The following is a 19747-nucleotide window of genomic DNA, read 5'->3' on the forward strand; positions in this document are numbered from 1 at the left end:
CACTGATAGGTCTCCCACTCCCAGCAGGAGCGTTGTCTCAAATCTGATCCTTCTATCCGTCATTGGCCATCTATTCTTCTTTCTTTCATTGGCCATCTATTCTTCTTTCTTTCCCACAGATGACGCCAAATTGTGTGAGTGATTTTCTGACCACACTGCCTGCTTAGTAACCAGCTGGAGAGCACCGGCAGAATAGATGGCACTTGGCTGACTTACAACAGAAAGAGAAGATTCCGGCGGTGGTTCGTCCACCCGGGAGCACTCCGACGATCAAGTCAGTATATCTCTCAAAGATAAATCAAGTGCTAAACTCACAAGCTTGAGTATCAAAAGCATACCTTAGACCCATGGGGGTGCCTCTCTTTTATAGCCAACATAAACCTAGTCCCAATAGAAGCCTAACTTTTATGGACTCAAGATTACTGCTAATCTTGGACTCCCAGTAAGATTAGGATAAACTCTCTAAGAGTTTTATCTTAGTACAAACTGAAGTCTTCTCTCATTCTAGGACTCTTGCCCCTCATCCGCTTATCTCGGATTCCGATATCTTCGGAGGTAACCTCGGCCTATCTGAGATGACCTCGGCATAACAACCAGGACACGTGGCACCTCGGCTGACACGTCGGCGTCACCTTGGCCACGTATTGGTACTCAGAAAATATATCCCCACACATATCATATCATATCCTTATAAATCAAATTATACAAACATTTTCCCCTTTCTTATGGGTTGATGAATGTGCTTGGCTCATGCAAGTCAATAGGCATGTTTTAATTGATTTTCAAGGGGTCTTTCATTGACATATCTACCTTATATTTTTTTGTTTTGATCAAAAGAAAATCCCAAATTTGCACTTACAGAATCCAAAAACAAAACTTGCACCTAAAAAAGCAGAGATATTGCAATAAGCATACTAGAGAAAAAAATATGAATATATTTAGATGCACATTTCATACTCGTGCTCGTACTGCAAAACAGAACCCATCATAAGGTTCGGTAACAGAGCATGTCTGAGATAAAACATATGTTTCACCATAGAGTGGGTAAGCCACAAAAAAAAGTATCAATGGACTCAACAACCACAACCAAAATCAAAGAAAACAGAAAAAGAAAAGAAAAGCTAGGACCTCAAACCCAAGATTCATGGCAGATCTGTTGGAGGAGAGGTTGTAACGGCTTCAGCGTGATCCGGTTGAGGGAGTTGCGGATCTTAGTCCCAGCAAGCTGAGAATACAGTAATTAACTCCCAACAAAACAAGGCAGTAGAACTAAAGAAAAACAACTGTGTCTTTGTTGCTAAGTAACTCCCAAAATCACGCTGTTTGTTTAAAATAATACAAAAATTAAAAATAAATTTTGTATTACTTATTGAATGAATTTTAAAAATGGAGTAGTGAACGATATTGTTTTCAAAAGATTATTTTTTGTTGTAGAAATTCAAAAGCTAAATTGCAAAAAAAAAAAAAAAAGTATTAGCCAGAAGTATTTTCTAATTTTTTTTTTGAAAGGCACAATTTTTAACAAATAATTCAAGATTAGCTTCTCAATTTTCAAAAAATAAAAATAAATAAATAAATACTCAAGGTTTGACCTCAATAACAAATTAAACCCCATATTTTGAAAATGAGATTAATTCTAACACTCTATTTATATTCAGTACTAATGGAAAATGGGCAATTTAGACAATTTTACTACCCCCTCCCCCCTACAATTAATAGCCACTTCCTACTTTTACCGTCATCCATCACCATCCCTCCACTTTCTCAATCCACTGCCATCCATCCCAATCCCCATTACAATTAATAGCCACTTCCTACTTTTACCGTCATCCATCACCACCCCTTCGCTTTCTCAATCCACTGCCATCCATCCATTCATTTTTCCACTCATCCACTACTACTCCCCTTCCCTAACTCATTGCCATTTCTTTCATTCCATCCCCAGTCCATAATCACTATCGCCGTCCAACACAATCAACAAAAAAGATTAAATTATCTAAATTGCCTATGTTCCATTAGTTATTGTTACAATTGATACATTTTCAAAAGTTAAGAATTTAAACTGAAACAATTAAAAAGTGAAAGGTTTAATTTGTTGGATTCAAATCTTGAAGTTATTTCTATAATTTTGCCAAAAATTTTATAAAAATGAAAAATTGAAGAAAATGATATTTGAAAACCATATTCCAAACAGGAATCATGCCATGAAGACGGGTCTAGCTGAGTCCACAACCACAAATCGATGAAACCATATTCCAAACATTAGTTATTGTTCAAATTTTGTTGTATAAATTAGGAGACAGATGGATCTATTGGCTTTTCGAGCCAGGCTTCTCCACAAACACATTAGAGATCCTCTTTCGGAAGTCATGAAATGCAGCCTTTAATCGGGGTAAGTCATCATTACAATACACATACATTGACAGAAATTTAGAACCAATGTTAATGGCTTCTCTACCAATAAAATGTTAGTTGGTTTGGACAAAATTGGGATTTGATAGGTTGACTTTCTACTTTGCTTCATTTACTGACAACTGTAAAAATACCAAACAAACTAGTGAAATAGATAATTGGGCAATTGAACAAATTTGAATATCAGCAATGGATTAAACTGTAGTATACAATTAAAAAATAGACCCTTGGATGCTGCTATTGGTTGCTTGATTTAGTGGTTGTTACTAATGTTTGCCTTTATTGGCTGATTCAGTCCAAATGCGAACTTGTTGGCATATTATATTTTATTCGGATATGTTTAACATCCGAGCTTTGGAGTCTGCCTTCAGGATATATAAGGAAGGAGAGTCTTATGTTCAAGGGCACATTGAAAAATAGAGAGTATTACATATAGCATGAGTAATAACTTCTTTTCATCTACAAAAAAAAGAACATCTGTTTGTAAGAGTCTTTCAATTGTAATGTTTATGTTTATGGTATATGAATAAAAGCCCATTTTCAAAACCGTTGTTCTTTCATAATATAATCCTCTTCTTGAGTGATTCGCTGACTACGAGAGATTGAGAGTAAGGTGAGGCAAGGAGGCTATTAGTGATTACCTATAGGCAAGAGACCACTTGGCAAAACAGAAGTTGAAAGCAAGATCCAAACTTAAAAGGCCTTGTGGAAGGTGTTCTTCACCAGAGTTCTATACTTAGGAGTAATAGCAGAGGCGAGTCGGGCACATATTTAGATATAATTTCCTAGACATTAATAATTGTTAGTTGCTTGCTTACATGTTCTAAGCCCTTTAGATGTCTTCACCCATATCTAATCTTAGAAATTAACTTGCAGTGCTTAAAGAACAACAAGAAGAACTAACTGCACAAATTGAGAACAATTTGTTTCTTAAATCTTTAGCCACTTACACTTCTACATTACTATATATATATTTTTTTCCATTTGCTGTTGTTTCTCTCTTAATGGCTGATCTATCTTAATATGCAAATATGATCTTCAACTTCAACTTCATTGTAATCTTTATTTTTTGATATGTAAACCACATACTTACTAAAAAAATAAGACTTGTCGAGAATTATTTGTAGTCTAAATTTTCTTTATAGATTTTGAAATTCAAAATGATACTTATGCTCATTCAATCATTTTTATTACAGGAAATAAGACAATATGAAAGCATCAAACAATGGACGTAATTTGTCGATTTGAACATTTTTTACGAAGGTCTTTATAAAATGGCGTCGTGAGTAATGCTTTTGAGTACTATTGTCATGTGACAAGTTTATATGTACCTTTTAGATTATGGTGTGGGCTATTAGTTTGCTAGAAATATTGGATCTATTTTGTATTACAAGCTTGTGTAATGAACCCTTTAATTAAGGTGTTTTGGATATTTTGGGATTATGAAAATGTAGACTCTTTTACCTTTTACAATTATTGACTATTGAGCCATTAGAATAAAATAGTGTTTATATATATATATATATATAATGTGAGCACACTACTACAAAAATAGTTAAAGATCACACTATGACAAAAAAAAAAGATCTCACTTTTATTGGAAGTGTGATAAAAAAAAATTAGATTGATATTTTAATCACACTTAATTTGATTGAGTGTGATAATATTTATTTTTTATGTCATTTTTCAATTAAGTGTGATTATATATATTTTAATCACACCTTCTAATTAAAGTGTGATTATATATATTTTAATCACACCTTCTAATTAAAGTGTGATTATATATACACTACTACTTTTTAATCACACTTTTTAAACAAGTGTGATTATATATATATTTTGTAATCACACATTCTAATTAAAGTGTGATTATTTATATATTTTTAAATCACACCTTTTAATTAAAGTGTGATTATATATACACTACTACTTTTTAATCACACTTTTTAAGTAAGTGTGATTATATATATATATATATATATTTTAATCACACATTCTAATTAAAGTGTGATTATTTATATATTTTTTAATCACACCTTTTAATTAAAGTGTGATTATATATACACTACTACTTTTTAATCACACTTTTTAAGTAAGTGTGATTATATATATATATTTTTTAATCACACATTCTAATTAAAGTGTGATTATTTATATATATTTTTAATCACACCTTCTAATTAAAGTGTAATTATACCATTACTACGAAAACAGTTAAAGATCACACTTTGATAAATGAAAATATTTCACTTTTATTAAAAGTGTGATAAAAAAAATTAGATTGATATTTTAATCACACTTTGGTTTGGGATAATCTAAATAAGTGTACTTTTTGACTTTTTATGAAATATGGGTTGGGTATGGGTTGGGTTTGAAGTGATCTGTTAGAGAGGTGATGTGATTTAAATAAGATGATGTGACTTAAATAGGATAATGACTTTTTGACTTTTTGACAGTGTGATAATATTTATTTTTTATGTCACTTTTTAATTAAGTGTGATTATATATATATATACATATATATTTTAACCACACTTTTTAATTAAATGTGATTATATATATATATATATTTTAATTAAGTGTGATTATATTTGGTATTTATTTATATATATGTATATATATAATAGTATCCACAGTTGAACAAATCAAACCCCTTCTCTTCTCGTCTACCCTTCTCACCCTCTCATTACTCACTTAGCAATAGCTAGAGTTTTATTATCTTTCTCTCCCCTATAGAAACCCTAGCGTTGAAACTCCCATCCCCAACAACAACAATCACCATCAGTGTTGGATCTACCATCACCGATCCGCCGCTGTTGCTCGTCGCGCAGCACCTTCTTCTGTCGCAGAACCACCACCTCAGTGTCGGCGATGGCAGATCTTGAAGGATGACCAAACCCTAGAGAGTTACAGGTAATTAAACACCCTAACTATGTTTTGTATGTATTTTATAGTTCTTTAGATGAATGTAAATATTCTCAATTATTCCATCTTTTTTCATCTTTTTTTTTGGTTCTCTCTCTCTCTCTCTAGATTTTATAGGAATAAATTCATTCTTAGGTTAGAAGATCCTATTAGATTGAGTTTGATTTGATTTCATTTTGTTATGTTTCTTGATCAATTTCATGCTAGTCTATTGAAATCTGTATGTATCTATTGATTTCTTGTTCTTGCTTGGGGTTTGTATGATTAGAAATTCGATCTTGGGAACTAAAAGCTTGTTAGGTTTTTGCTAATTTCTCTTAGAAATACACAGATATGATCTTAGACGGCACACGGTTGATGGAAATAATTTGACAGTAAATCTGTGTAGTGTGGTTGACAGTTTCTATTGAGAGATGAAATGGTGATGTTGTCGGATTACCTTGGAAACAAAAGAATTGGCTTAAGAAATTATTCAATATTTCTAAACACTACAACAAAATTGAGTTTTTGCGGCTCTATATTAACGACATACAGTAAATGCAAGCCGTGGTTTCTCACTTTTACGACTTGTTTTTTTTTTGCATGTCGTAAATAATTTCCCAACCACGGCGCGTCTATTGCGTAGGCTGTGAATACTAATAATGATAATTTTTTTACGACTTGCAATGTTAGCCGTAAATAATAAAAGTTTCTATGACGCGCATATGGCATGTCGTTAATACATCAATTATAGACGACACGTGTACACTAGCTGTTAAAAATATTAAATATTTCATGGTGCACAAAAAATCAGCCGTTAAAAATATTACACTTTTTTCTGATGCATAAAAAATCTGTCGTTAAAAAATACACTTTTCATGACGCACATATACCAATCGTTAAAAATATTTTACTTTTCACAACACACAATTTCTATCATAAATAGTATGATCAAAATAAAAATAGGCGCCAAAATGAATTACTTTGGCGCCAAATATGCTACAATAAAATACTCTTCGAATGGTGCATAGCCCTCTTTCTATACACTATGTCACACACACTCTCTCTCTCTCCAAACCGTCTCAGCCTCACAGATCGCTGTATCAGTCTCTTAGATTTTCGTCTCAACCTGAGCCTTCATTGAAACCCTAACCTTGAGCTCCTGTACCACTCTCCAAACCCTCACCACTGTGTCCCATTACCCTAACCTCGTCGGCGATGCCTGATTGGGGAAGGGTAGGGTGAGACGGTGGTGTTCGTCTGCCTCAGAAGCGTAAGGTGCTTCGATCCACCTCAACTGGCACAGATCGCGACAACGCTGGAGAAGAGAGCGACCACCGATTCTTGTGTTCCATGGAGCCTTTGCCAATGACAATTTCATCTCCATCTGCTCTCGTCTCCCCTCCGTCGCTTCTCTGGACCTAATTTCTAATTCTTGGGACTTCCACACCGATCGCATCCTTCCTGTAATTTCTCTCTCTCTCTCTCAACACATCTGAATATATAGAGACTGGCTAGGTTACTTCAGAGACTAATAGTTCTCTTTCCAATTCTAGGGTTTTAAATTTCTATAAAAATCTGAGAAATTTGAGATTGATTGTAGTTTCTGACGGATAATACTGATATCACGGTGATTGGGGTGATCGGACCGCCTGGGGTAAGGAAGTTGACGATAATGAACGAGCTCTATGGCTTTGATGGAACTTCACCTGGTAACATATACATATATGCTCTTACTCTTCTATATATATATGATTCTCTGTTTAGTTCATAAGAAAGAATGATAGAAAATAATACTAGAAATGTGAAGGTGCTTTTGATAGAAAGCTTCTTCAAAAGAACAAATCTATTGTGTTTTTCCCAAAAGGTATTGTAAATTTTGCATTTTTATTTTTTTATTTTTTTCTGATTAAAACACTGAAAGGTTTGATTGGTTTGTTCTAATTTGCTACGGAGATCAGAAGGATCTAGATATGGATTCTCAGGTTGGAGGTGGATTTTGATTTTTTTTGGTATCAACATTGTTTAATTGCACAGATCTGCCATAGATGGTTCATGGGTTTTGAATATTTTTGCTGATTTTGGGTGGTTTTGTTGTTGAATTTGTATGTGAATGAGGCTATTGTTTAACTGGGGTCTTTTTATTGGGGAAAAGTGAGTTTAAAGACATTGTTTTTTTCTTTTTATATTAGTAAATTTTGTGAATTTGGTAGATTATCAAGCATTTAGCTCAAAAAATTAGAAATGAAATGGGTTACTCTCCTAATTTTGGTTGTCTTGAGCATAAAATTTGATGTCTTGAAATGGGTTACTCTCCTAATTTTGTTATGATTGTTTGTAGGTTGAAATAATGGAAGTTAAATCATTTTAGGTTGCACTTGTAGAGTTTGAATCAGGGTTGGGAAAGTAGTCAACAAATGTTCCTTCCTATAGAAAATGATAAATAAGATAAGAGTCTGCAACTATGTTGAGCCCATGATATATATATATATACTATAGCAGGAAAATGAGTGATCTTCTAAGATGTTTGGTAGGTGTCTTAGGTGATGCAACTTAAATATTTTGTGTGTGTGTAAAAGAGAGAGATAGAGAGAGAGAGAGTCTTTGCACATAGGAGATCAGTACTATAACTATCTTTCGGCTTGATGCTTTCTTCTTTTTTGTTTTTTCCTAAACTTTGCATTGTAGGGTTTGAGTTGCAGTATGGAAATCAATATGAGAAGAAGATTATAAATATAAATAAATATATATATATATATATATATATTATAAAAAAAAACACCAATATAAGGAAAAGCCTATTGTATCTTTGATTTGTGTCAAAGTGTTTGTGTTATTTTTGTTCTATTTTTTTTTTGTGGGGGGGGGGGGGGGGGGTGGTTTAGGCAGATGTGAATGGAATTTTTATTTTTATTTATTTATTTGGATTAGGCAACAAAGAGGCACTTGACATAACAAATTGAGAACTTGGATGGAAAACTTGATGAGCAAGTGGAAATATCAAAGTTAATTAAGAATGAGGTACATTCAGAAATGGGTTATTTTCCTTAGGGTATGCTGCATATCATAGAATAGAGTATTTGAAATGCAACTTTTGATAGAATAGAACTGGGGGAAATAATGTGGGTCAGTTTTTCATGAATTATAAGGAGGCAAATCAATGAATGTGATTATGATTTAAAAATGATTCAATAATAGCATAAAAATAAGTTCTGAATTGTGGAACAGGTTACTAATGTTCATGGTGATCTTTCTCAAATTGGCTTTGACTTGGACGCACTATAGAGAATGGTTTGTGGCTTGGTGAGTTTTGTCTCAAAGTTTATTAAATGATTCAGTGCAACCCATTCAACATAAATGATAAGTTTTTCAAGATATAAATGTGACTTGTCTCATTTTAATTCCACTACTTGGATATTGAGTTTGTGAACTGTGCATCAATTTCTGTCCAACTATTTTATGATTTTCATCTTTTAAACATAATGAAATTTCAGAGACTTTTATTTTTAAATTTTTATGGGGTTTATATATATATTTAGGAATTTTCAGAATTAAAAAGGAGAAAATTTTGGTGAAAATTAAGTTTGAACCAGTGTAGCTTGTTTGTTTGTAGGGATTTATCATACAATAGCCTAACTGGACCTGTGCCTCAGCTTCTATCAGAACTGCCTGCTTTGGAGATTTTGTGAGTTGTGGAATTTTTTTTTTCTAAGTTTAAATCTTGAAGCAGAGAAAATATGTAACATTGTTTGTTTTGCATTTTTCAGGAATTTAACAAGCAACAGTCTCACAGGTTCTGTTCCTAAGGCTTTGATGGAGAAGTCCTCCTTGTTATTAATATGTGACTCGTTCTCATTTTTGTTTCATTAAGAATGTTGGAATGAATATTCTATAATTCTTAGAAAATGTTTTGTTGTAGTACAAATGGCAATCCCAATCTTTGTCAGTCGGACTCCTGCGAACAGGCAACAAAGAAGAAGAAAAATTGGAGCACTACCATAGTTGCATCTTTGGTTTCCTCTATTGTATTTTTAAGTGCAATAGCTATCTTGTGGAGCTTAAAGAGGAGAAAACATAAAGGAAACAATTTTTCTATATATTCCTTCATTCTGGTATTTGGTTTACATTCAAGAAATTATTTTCTCAATCACCTAAAGTCTTACTTGTATAATTTCATCTTTGCCCATGAACTACTCCTAAAAGGCAATGTGGGAGGTAGGACATTGAAGTTGAAAAATTGAAGATTCTCATACTCTGAGGTTGTGAGTATTACAAATAATTTAGAAAGGGTAATCGGGAAAGAAGGATTTAGAACAGTTTATCTTGGCTACTTGAAAGATGGCACTGAAGTTGTGTCAAAATGCTCTCTCAATCATCAAGTTAGGGATCAGAGCAGTTCTGGGCTGAGGCAAACTTCTTGACACTTCAATATTTTAGTACTCTTTCTTTCATACACATTCTAAAAATTACTTTCAATTGTCACACCAGTTGGTATTCATTTTTGGATTGCAGGCTGAGCTCTTAACAACTATCCATCATAGAAATTTGGCTGCCCTAATTGGGTATTGTGATGAAGGCTCAAACACAGCGCTCATATATGAATATATGATTAATGACAACTTACAAGAATGTTTATTAGGTAACTAACAATTGTCCTTGCTTTTGGTATATGTTTTTGGCAAGAGGTCTCGTGCACTGGAACTGGCCCTTTCTAGTGTATCAGTCCTGTCCATTTTTGAGTTTGAATCATTTGTTTTTATCAGTTTATGTATGATTTTTCTTGTTTGATTTCCATCAAAATCATCACTAACTGTGGAAACAGTAACTGATTTTCATAAGTATTGTGGCCATATCTTTGGTTCTCTGTTTTGTGTACTTTGTCAACTTGGCTCACTCATATGAATTAGATGGTTCTGAAGCTTTGGGTTCATATTTAAGGATTCAACCTTGCTCTGATAGTGCTCCAGAACTTTCGGGATGTTCAATTCAATGGTATCGTTTGGCAGCTGAAGATGGCAAAAAGGATCTTATTTCAAGTATGTATGCAAAAGGTGGCTGCACTTTCTTGTCACCATATTGTGGGAAGCACTTAATTATACTAGGTGGATCTATTTTGATTTTTCAACTTAACTAATCTTTTGGAGAATATTATGCACAATGTACTTGCCTACCTTAGATGAAGAGAGAGAACCATGGAATTTAGGTTATAAGTACTTGTGCTTATTTTGTATACAAATTAACATATGAAGGTTTTTGCTTCATTAATCTTACTTATTTATCTGTATAGTAATGGTGAAGATTTTATTGTGAAATTTTTTGAACTGGATAATATTTTTGCAAACTGGAGGAGTGCTTGACCATAATTAGATTTACATATATAAAGCTTGCTTTATCACTTTTTGACTTTCAGTTTTGATGTTATTGACATTGCGTCTACATTTTATTCTAGGTTCTAATGACTTCTTTAGCTTCTTGATAGACCTTTTAATTACGCCATTTGCACATGGCAATAGATCCATTATTTTGAAAACTGGAGCAATTCATAATTTGTTGATAATTGGAACACGCCAATGCAGGAATTTCTTGAAGCTTAATATATTCTTTAGTGGTATTAGTCATTTTCTTAGATGAGTTTCTATTATGCTTCTAAATTTAGTGTTTATTTTTGTTCTGTTTGCATTATCTTAACTGCATATTTTGACGGTTGGGTTCAACTCCGTCCATCTGAGTAGAAGCAATTTGTTTTTGTTGTGATGTGATGTGATTCTTCATATTAATAATGTTGAAGGGCTCATGGAACTACTTCTGGGATTGTACACTCCATTGATATTCATCCATCAAGAAAAACACACTTATATTATAAGATGCTGCCTTTTCATTCTTCATTCCACTCATAAAAATATGTAGAGTTGATGCACTAAGCTTAACTCATTGGCATAATATAGTGTCCATCAAGTAAGAATTAAAAACATCAGAAAGTAAATGCTGAGGCATCAGGATGGGTATACAAACTATTTGGTTTCATTTTAGCTGTCCCAATTTCTCTCTCTCTCTCTCCCCATTCGCCTAATATTTTTTTTTTGGGGGGTGGGGGGGGGGTGGGGCAAAATTACAGTTTATTTGGAATATCCACTGGCTAATAATCTTTATGCTTTGTCTGTAGTTTTCTTTGTTGCTAAAAGGTTCAGTAATGACTTGGTAAAGATAATAAAGATGATGATTTGGAATATAAACTAAAGCCTACTGTTGTTTGTGTTAGAAATAGATCTTATCAAAATATATCATATTGTGGTTTTATAAGGGGTTTGGCAGCTATATAATTATATGGTTTATTTGATTGCCACACTATAACGAAGTTTGCTGTTGTACTGCTGCTACAGATGCATGTTGATATTCTGTCCTTGAGCCAATTGATTAGGTTTTTTTTTTTAGATAACTAGGATCTCCAATTGTCTACTGATTAAGTAGCCAAGATAGCTCTAGTTGTGTTTAGTTGCTGGTTGATGTTCATCTTGATGATCATTGAGATTTATGTATTGGCGCAAATAGTACCAACACTGACTGAAATTGTTTCTATGCATATATTTCTGTTTCTAGGGGTTTAGAATGATTCACTTTCTTAAACTTAGCTTGTCAAAGTCTATGAATTTTGATTTCTCAACTATTGCTTTTTTTTTTTTTCTTTTTTTCCCTTTTAATATTAAATAGACGAGATAGGAATGATGCTTATGAACATCCATTTAAGATGATGCCTCCAAGGAGAACCCCTATTTTACTATTCAAAAAAAAAAAAAATCATTTAAGATGGCTATTTTTGTAAGCATTTGAACAAAATCATTCTACATGAATTTTATGCAATATGAATATTTTGACTGATCATGATAATATATTGGTTTACATGCTTAAATTTTGACTGATCATGATAATAGCTTAAACACATTCATATGTGTGCTTTCTTTGTGTGTGTTGTTTCCTGAATTTGGATTTATTATCATGGCATGAAGCATAGCTCATTGATTATCCAAGAAGTGTAAGATCTCTGGTGTAAGAAGCAGAAATACTTTAGTTTTGAAACATGCTTTTAGGTCAGGAAGATAAAAGAGTGATTTGGCAACGTGTGCAGATTAAAAGTTTTTCAGCTAAAGAAATAAAATACATGTTTTTCTCTTAATTTTAAAATTTTGGTGACTTTAGTGACCTGTGATAAGGCTATGTTGGCAAGGTTTAATAATGACAGTCTAAATATAATTGAACATATATAGTTCAAAATTTTAAGTTTTGTCAGACATGGTAATGTGATTGTTTAATTATCATTCTTTTTTTTTGGGTTTCATCGAGCTAATGTTTACAATGATAAATCTAATCCATTAAAAATTGTTTCATGCAGCTGGCTATTTTGGGAGGTTCTTTATTAGGGACATTCTTGTCTGAGAAGGTCAGATTTTCTCATTTGTCAGCCAAAAAACATCCTTAAAATATAATAGTTTTGAAACTATACCCTTATTTGGTCTGTGTTGTTCTCAGTTTTCGATTCGTCGATTTGATTAGCTAATGGTGATATTTGCTTGTAACAGGGGAATTTAGTGCTGTTCCAGGAAGAAAACCTGAACCTTGTACTGCTTTTTATTCTTCTTACCAGTGCAGGTAACTCATGTTCATTGAATGATAAATTTTAGTGAAGGAATGCATTTTCAAAATTTTGGCATATTTATGAAGGGCTGCAGACTAGGGTTGCCTAATTGTTAAGTGTTTTTGTATGGGACACAGACATTCAACACACCACAGATATTTGAAATGCACTCAAAGTATTTGCACAATTAACATTCAATTGCATTTCTTTTGTAGAACATTAAATATTTGAGATGGATAGAGCCTCTTAAATTAAGTTGTTGGTTATAGTAAAATTTCTGTTGAACTTGCAATTTCTATGGGTAAAGTGACATTTTGTTATTACATGTTTCATGTCATGGTAGAGGTATTTAATGTTAAGACATTTGAAGGGGTGTGATTAGTCGGACTTTATCTTTTGTAAGACTAGAACAATCTCTACAAATAGTTAGTTTATTCATATGCTTCTAGTGGTGTCTGAATTAATTTGTGTTTTTATTTTTCAGGTTAGAAATTTCGTGGAGAGATGCAAAATATGGTCAAAGAATTCAAGGACTTAGTTTTTCAAGTTTTTTTTTTAATATATGTAAGCAAAGTTTAAAATTTTTTATTTAATTCCTTTGTATATACTTTTGAACATATTTAACTTTTATTTATGAAATATATGACGTTATTTCATTGAATATGTGGTTATGATTCAAAATATAGTATATAGTGTGTATTACATTCTTGAAATGCGTGTACAAAAATAATATTGATTATTCTTCAAATATGTTGAATCTTTTTAGTAATTAATTACACTTAAAAGATGTGATCTAAATGTTATTAAACATACTTAAAAGATGTGATTTAAAGTTTATTATCATAGGTTTTATTAGTTTTTAATTACACTTAAAAGATATGATCTAAATATTTTTAATCACACTTAAAAGATGTGATCTAAAGTTTGTTATTACAGGTTTTATTAGTTTTTAATAACTTAAAATATGTGATCTAAATGTTTTTAATCACACTTAAAAGGTGTGATTTAAATGTTATTAATTACACTTAAAAGGTGTAATCTAAAGTTTATTATCACATGTTTTATTAGTTTTTAATCACACTTAAAAGATGTGATCTAAATGTTTTTAATCACACTTAAAAGGTATAATCTAAATATTATTAATCACACTTAAAATGTGTGATCTAAAAGTTTTTAATCACACTTAAAAGGTGTGATTAAAAATGACCCCTTTTAATCACACTCCCAAAGATCACACTTTAATAAAACTTAAAAGGTGTGATTAAATAACAAACATGACACAAAAAAAGTGTGATCTTTATCTGTTTTTGTAGTAGTGGCAGGGATAAGTGAGAGAGAACCATTAATGGTTAGCAAATCATTGAAAATTTCAAGCTATATATTATTGGTAATTGAATAATAAAAATAGCCTATTATCGCGGTTAATAACCATCGTTGTCAATAAAATTCAAAAAGAATTCTATGGCTATAGCGACAGTGTAAAACTGATGGAATAGAGTCAAAATGTAGCAGCAGTTCACAAAATGTCACAAAAGTGAAGAATATAGCAACAATCGACCCGTTACTATAAGGTTAGCAAGTAATCGGTAAATTTAAGATATAGCGACATTTACAATTGTCACAACATCGATCGTCGCAATAAAAATAACTATACCAGCGTTTGAGGAAAACGTCACTATAAGGATATGTCGACAGGCTTATTGCGGCGGTTTGGCTGTCGCTATTTCAACCGCGGTTAAAGGTCTTATAGTTTTTAGCAACACTTTTTCCTGCTTTTAGCGGTAGTTTTGGCCGCTACTAAATCTTGATTTTTTTTTTTTTTTTTTTGTAGTGATCCAAAAACAAAACTTACACCAAACAAAGTAGAGATATTGCAATAAGCATACTCGAGAAAAAAAATATGAATATATTTAGATGCACATTTCATGCTCGTGCTCGTACTGCAAAGCAGAACCCATCATAAGGTTCGGTAATAGAGTATGGCTGAGATAAAACATATGTTTCACCACAGAGTGGGTAAGCCACAAAAAAAGTATCAACGGACTCAACAACCACAACCAAAATCAAAGAAAACAGAAAAAGAAAAGAAAAGCTAGGACCTCAAACCCAAGATCCATGGCAGATCTGTTGGAGAAGAGGTTGTACTGGCTTCAGCGTGATTCGGTTAAGGGAGTTGCAGATCTTAGTCCCAGCAAGCTGAGAATACAGTAATTAATTCCCAACAAAACAAGGCAGTAGAACTAAAGAAAAACATCTGTGTCTTTGTTGCTAATTAACTCCCAAAATCACGTTGTTTGTTTAAAATAATACAAAAATTAAAAATGAATTTTGTATTACTTATTGAATGAATTTTAAAAATGGAGTAGTGAACGATATTGTTTTCAAAAGATTATTTTTTGTTGTAGAAATTCAAAAACTAAATTGCAAAAAAAAAAAGAAAAAAGTATTAGCCAGAAGTATTTATTATTTTTTTTTGAAAGGCACAATTTTTAACAAATAATTCAAGATTAGCTTCTCAATTTTCAAAAATAAAAATAAATAAATAAATACTCAAGGTTTGACCTTAATAACAAATTAAACCCTAAATTTTGAAAATGACATTAATTCTAACACTCTATTTATATTCGGTACTAATGGAAAATGGGCAATTTAGACAATTTTATACCCCACCCCCCCCCACAATTAATAGCCACTTCCTACTTTTACCGTCATCTATCACCACCCCTTCGCTTTCTTAATCCACTGCCATCCATCCCAACCCCCCATTACAATTAATAGCCACTTCCTACTTACCATCATCCATCACCACCCCTCCGCTTTCTCAATCCATTGCCATCCATCCATTCACTACAAGAAAATACATTTTTGGCGACCATTTTTGGCTACCAAAAAAAATTTAGTCGCCAAAAGTGTTGGAATTGGCTACCAAAAATAATATTAGTCGGCCAAAGTCAACTTTTTAGCTACTAATTTTTTTTAGTAGGGGAATGTTGATTATTGGCGACTAAAAAAAAATTAGTAGCTAAAAATGTTACAATTGGCGACTACAAAAATTTTTAGTAGCTAAACATATCACAATTGGTGACTAAAAGAAATTTTTGTAGCCGTAGAGGTACTTTCAGCTACTAAATTGTTTAGTAGCTGAAAGAATTTTAAAAATTTATTTTTTATCTTTTGGTTTATTTTCAGCGATGAAAAACAATTTTAGTTGCCGTAGGTAGAGATTTGGCTACCAAAACGCTTTAGTCGGCAAGTGGGAAAAAAAAATATTGGAGGGTTTTTTGAAATTTTGGAGGGTTTTACAAATTAATTGGCGGAGATCACTTGAAGAACCAACGGGTGAGATCAATACCTCTCCAATGAAATATTAGGGTCATCTCTTCGTTTCAGAAGGTGAAGGGTTGAGGAGTCCAGCTGCGTCGCCGTCCCGCCGCCGCTCCTCCTCGCGTTCGCAGGCAACTGGAGCACCTCCTCATCCTCCTCCTCCGCCATCGCCATCGTGACTGCTGCGACCACCACTGCCTCCGCTACCACCTTCGTCGATGCCCTCTTTTCACGCCGCCGCCTCCTCTTCTTCCGCCGATCTTCATAGATCTGCAAATGTCCCTGAACCAGAATCGCTATATGTGAGAAAAATGATTGTTTATACATTTATTTTTTATACATTTATTCATTTATTGTTAGATATATATGTAAACACTTTAAGTATGATCATATAATTGTTAGAAAAATGATTGAGAGGTACGGTTGTGGCTCGCCAATGTATTTGAAGTCACCTAAGATGATAGAATTTTTGTAAATTGAAGGCTAGCTTGTTTATTGAGTCATCTAAGTTGATTTTTATTTTTTGTTTTTTGATTTCTTCTTCTGATGAATCTATAAAATTTCCTTTACTCACTCACAAGCTTACCTGTAAAGGTGGATGATATTTTTTACCCCATTTTGTTGCAGTTTCTAATTTTAGATTTGTGGTGCTTCAGAAAATCAAGAACCCTAACTATAAGGGCAAGTGGAAAACCCATGGATTGATAACCCAGGTATAGTCCTGTTCTGAAGAAATTTAACTGGTAACATGGGCAGTGCTAGATGTGTCATTGCACTTTTGAAAATTTCTGTGAATTTGTTAATTTTTTAAGTTATGCTTATCACTAATTGTTTGGGAATGTAAGCTAATGAGGTGGAAATTAAAAATAAAAGGTATGTCAAAGATGAAATTAATTTTTTCTATGAATTAGTTTAATTACAATACTTGTTTGTTCCCTGCAGAGTTCGAAGATGATCCTCACCTTTATGTGTTGAAGCCAATAAAATATGTAGGCATTGAAGTTTGGCAAGTAAGACTCTTGACTCTCTATTATTAAAGTTTGGCAAGTAAGCCAATAAAATATGTAAGCTCCTCAAGCCTTTTTTTTTACTCTCTCTCTCTCTGTGTAATGTTTCATATATGATCTGTTTGAATTAGGGTTTGGTTTGAATTATTTAGATTAAGTTTTTTGAAAATTAATTTTTTTGGTTTTTGTGTTTTTTTGTTTTTAGTGAATGTTTTTAAAATTTTAAATATTTTTTTTTACTTTTTTAGATGCACCTTACTTAGATGTATCTAAAAAGTAAAAAATTTGTGAAAAAATATTTTAAAAAATTAATAAATACATAAAAATATAAAACATGTACAGAATTCTTGTATTTTTTTGTATTTTTGGTATTTAGTGAACTTTTAAAAGATTTTTTTTACAATTTTTTTTACTTTTTAGGTGTATTTATGTTAGGGGTGTCTAAAAAGTAAAAAAAATGCTTAAAATATTAAAAAAATTCAGTAAAACCAAAAAAACATGAAAAATAAGAAATTAAAATTTTTTGAAAAGTATTTTTTAAAAAGTGAAAACAAGCATGGTGATTATTTATTTATTTATTTATTTTTAAAAAATTACTAACCAAAACGACATCGTTTTGATTAATTTTATTTTGATCCACTTGATCACTCACTTCAGGGATCACTTCAGGAAATCCCACTCTAGAGGATCCTAGTACAATCTGACTGGAGTTTTTCACCAACCACACGCGTGGCTTTTATCTTGACTTTCAAAAACACCTTTAACATGTTTGATTTTGAATTTTTTAAAATAACTTTTTTAAAAAAAATTAATTCGCATTTTAATTATTTTTTTAGGAATACTTATTAATAAATTTTATTTTCATAATTTATGAATCATTTAGTCCTATAAATATTTTTATGAACCTATAAATCCTATTCCACACTAAAATCTCTCAAATGATATTGTTGACACTAAAATCTCAAAATTTTTCCATCGACAGATTATTAAAAGCCAGTTGGTTTGTTGCCAAGAATCAAAGGAGTGAAGACCAAGTCAAATAAGAAATTTGGCAAAAAATTCCCTAGAATAAAGGGATAAAGATGTAAAGGAGTAGAAGATTAAGGAGAATCATGGAAAAAAACTGCATTGGGGGATGATCAAGCAAGTATAAAAGGAGGGTTTGAAGAATGAAAGAGATCATCAATCAAACCACTCACAAATTGTGACATTAGTTTCTAGTTTAGAGTAGTTAAATTAGCAATTCTAGGAGTACATCAATGATAGTTTTTTCTAATCCCCATTTCTTTTCTTTTGTCAATTGTTGTATCTTTTAATTCTTTGTTCTTCTAATTGGGTCTATGATCTTGCACTTTCTGATTCAAGCTGAGTCTGTGAACCTCTGTTGTTATGAAGTAAAAAGGTTGCAATGCTTCATTGTTAGTTTCAGGACTTTGGCCAATTTTATTGATTTTTTATTTTTTTTGACAAAGTTGTTCATGTCATCGGTCTGAATACCCTTTTTTTTTTTTTTCCAAAAAGGAAGAAGAAAATGCTGACCCTATTTGTTTTGAACTTTTCTAATCTGGTTTTTAGCAAATTGTGGGCCCTTTAAGAGTTGCTACCAACTACAATTAGTTCATTGTCGTTGTAAATTTTTTAGCTTTGCCTGGAATTATTGAAGCACTTTTATTGCATTGCAGGTAAAGGCTGGTGAGAATCACTCAAATATTTTATTTACAAGTTTTTATCATGTGAATTGCTCTTTATAGTTGATTTGATAGTTATATTATCTAATTTGCAAGTTTTTATCTTTATGAAATTTCAGATTGAAAAGGATGCCTTTGAGGAGGCAGAGAAAGCAAGAAGAGCTAAGGAAGAGGAGGTGATTGACAAGAATTAAATTATTAATTGAGTTTTGTGGCTTGACCTAGTGTTTCTTCTGAATATTCTCCTGCTAAGGAACAGGATTGCGGTGCAGAGATTGTTATCACTCTCATAGTCACTGAAGGTAGCCTGATTCGTTAATTGTTTTCAAATTTCAATTGTTTCAGAATGTGCTGCAAGAACTATTAGATGACAGTGTGCAAAAGTCAGTGAGAGACGACCAAAATATGGTATTGCTTCCAAAGCAATTGTGGAGTTCACTGAAGGAAAGAGAAGATGGTCAAACTTGCTGTGGGGTGGGATGGCTATTAGATCAAGGGCAAGCTATCACATCAAAATGCATCTTTTCACCTGATGCAGGGTTAAAGGCAAGTAATACAAATACACACTCACATTTTTAATTTTGTCTGTTTTAATGTTGTTTCTAGTCAAGTGTGTTACTGGCTCCAAATTCTGAGGTGAATCATAAGTTAATCCTAAAGAAATTTGACTGCTTTATCAGTAGCCGCATATACGACAATATTCTCATTAGTTTCTGTTAGGTTTTTATTCTTGGCAACCCCGTTTGACAAAACTCCTTTCAGATGTATTTATTTTCGCACTT

At 32.3% G+C, this 19747-nt stretch overlaps 1 protein-coding gene and 1 long non-coding RNA gene across 23 annotated transcripts; both read left to right on the plus strand.

Annotated features, from left to right (window-relative positions):
* The first annotated feature begins 5057 nt into the window (after positions 1 to 5057).
* On the plus strand, positions 5058 to 13609 carry LOC114318608 (uncharacterized). 22 transcript variants are annotated; one of them, XR_014363805.1, is made up of 13 exons: positions 5475 to 6782; positions 6920 to 7028; positions 8248 to 8337; positions 8545 to 8619; positions 8930 to 9001; positions 9084 to 9109; positions 9236 to 9392; positions 9516 to 9724; positions 9829 to 9955; positions 10255 to 10352; positions 12704 to 12751; positions 12891 to 12960; positions 13431 to 13609. XR_014363805.1 is itself a non-coding variant. In XM_082919586.1 (11 exons), the coding sequence occupies exons 7-11, from the start codon at positions 9922 to 9924 to the stop codon at positions 13433 to 13435; spliced, it is 249 nt and encodes an 82-aa protein (XP_082775712.1). In that variant the 5' UTR covers positions 5556 to 6782; positions 6920 to 7028; positions 8545 to 8619; positions 8930 to 9001; positions 9084 to 9109; positions 9236 to 9724; positions 9829 to 9921; the 3' UTR covers positions 13436 to 13609. The 22 variants fall into 22 exon arrangements, 7 of the variants coding, with proteins under 7 accessions (XP_082775713.1, XP_082775709.1, XP_082775712.1 ...); XR_014363803.1 differs by having other exon boundaries at positions 5485 to 6782; positions 9236 to 9724; XR_014363811.1 differs by lacking the exon at positions 5475 to 6782 and adding an exon at positions 5058 to 5325 and having other exon boundaries at positions 9084 to 9724.
* A 3603-nt stretch (positions 13610 to 17212) lies between these two features.
* LOC145822490 (uncharacterized) lies at positions 17213 to 19511 on the plus strand. The gene is made up of 2 exons (XR_014363818.1): positions 17213 to 19141; positions 19311 to 19511. It is a non-coding gene; the product is annotated as an uncharacterized LOC145822490 (long non-coding RNA).
* Positions 19512 to 19747: the final 236 nt, after the last annotated feature.

This window comes from Camellia sinensis, chromosome 3 (assembly GCF_055761805.1).
Source record: "Camellia sinensis isolate YWXY chromosome 3, ASM5576180v1, whole genome shotgun sequence".
Lineage (NCBI taxonomy): Eukaryota > Viridiplantae > Streptophyta > Magnoliopsida > Ericales > Theaceae > Camellia > Camellia sinensis.

Coding starts and splice junctions, on each gene's coding strand:
- LOC114318608 (XM_082919583.1), top strand. CDS start 9,922: ATGATTAATGACAACTTACAAGAATGTTTATTAG. Junction 9,956..10,254: donor CTTACAAGAATGTTTATTAG/GTAACTAACAAT, acceptor TTCATATTTAAG/GATTCAACCTTGCTCTGATA. Junction 12,752..12,890: donor GGACATTCTTGTCTGAGAAG/GTCAGATTTTCT, acceptor TGCTTGTAACAG/GGGAATTTAGTGCTGTTCCA.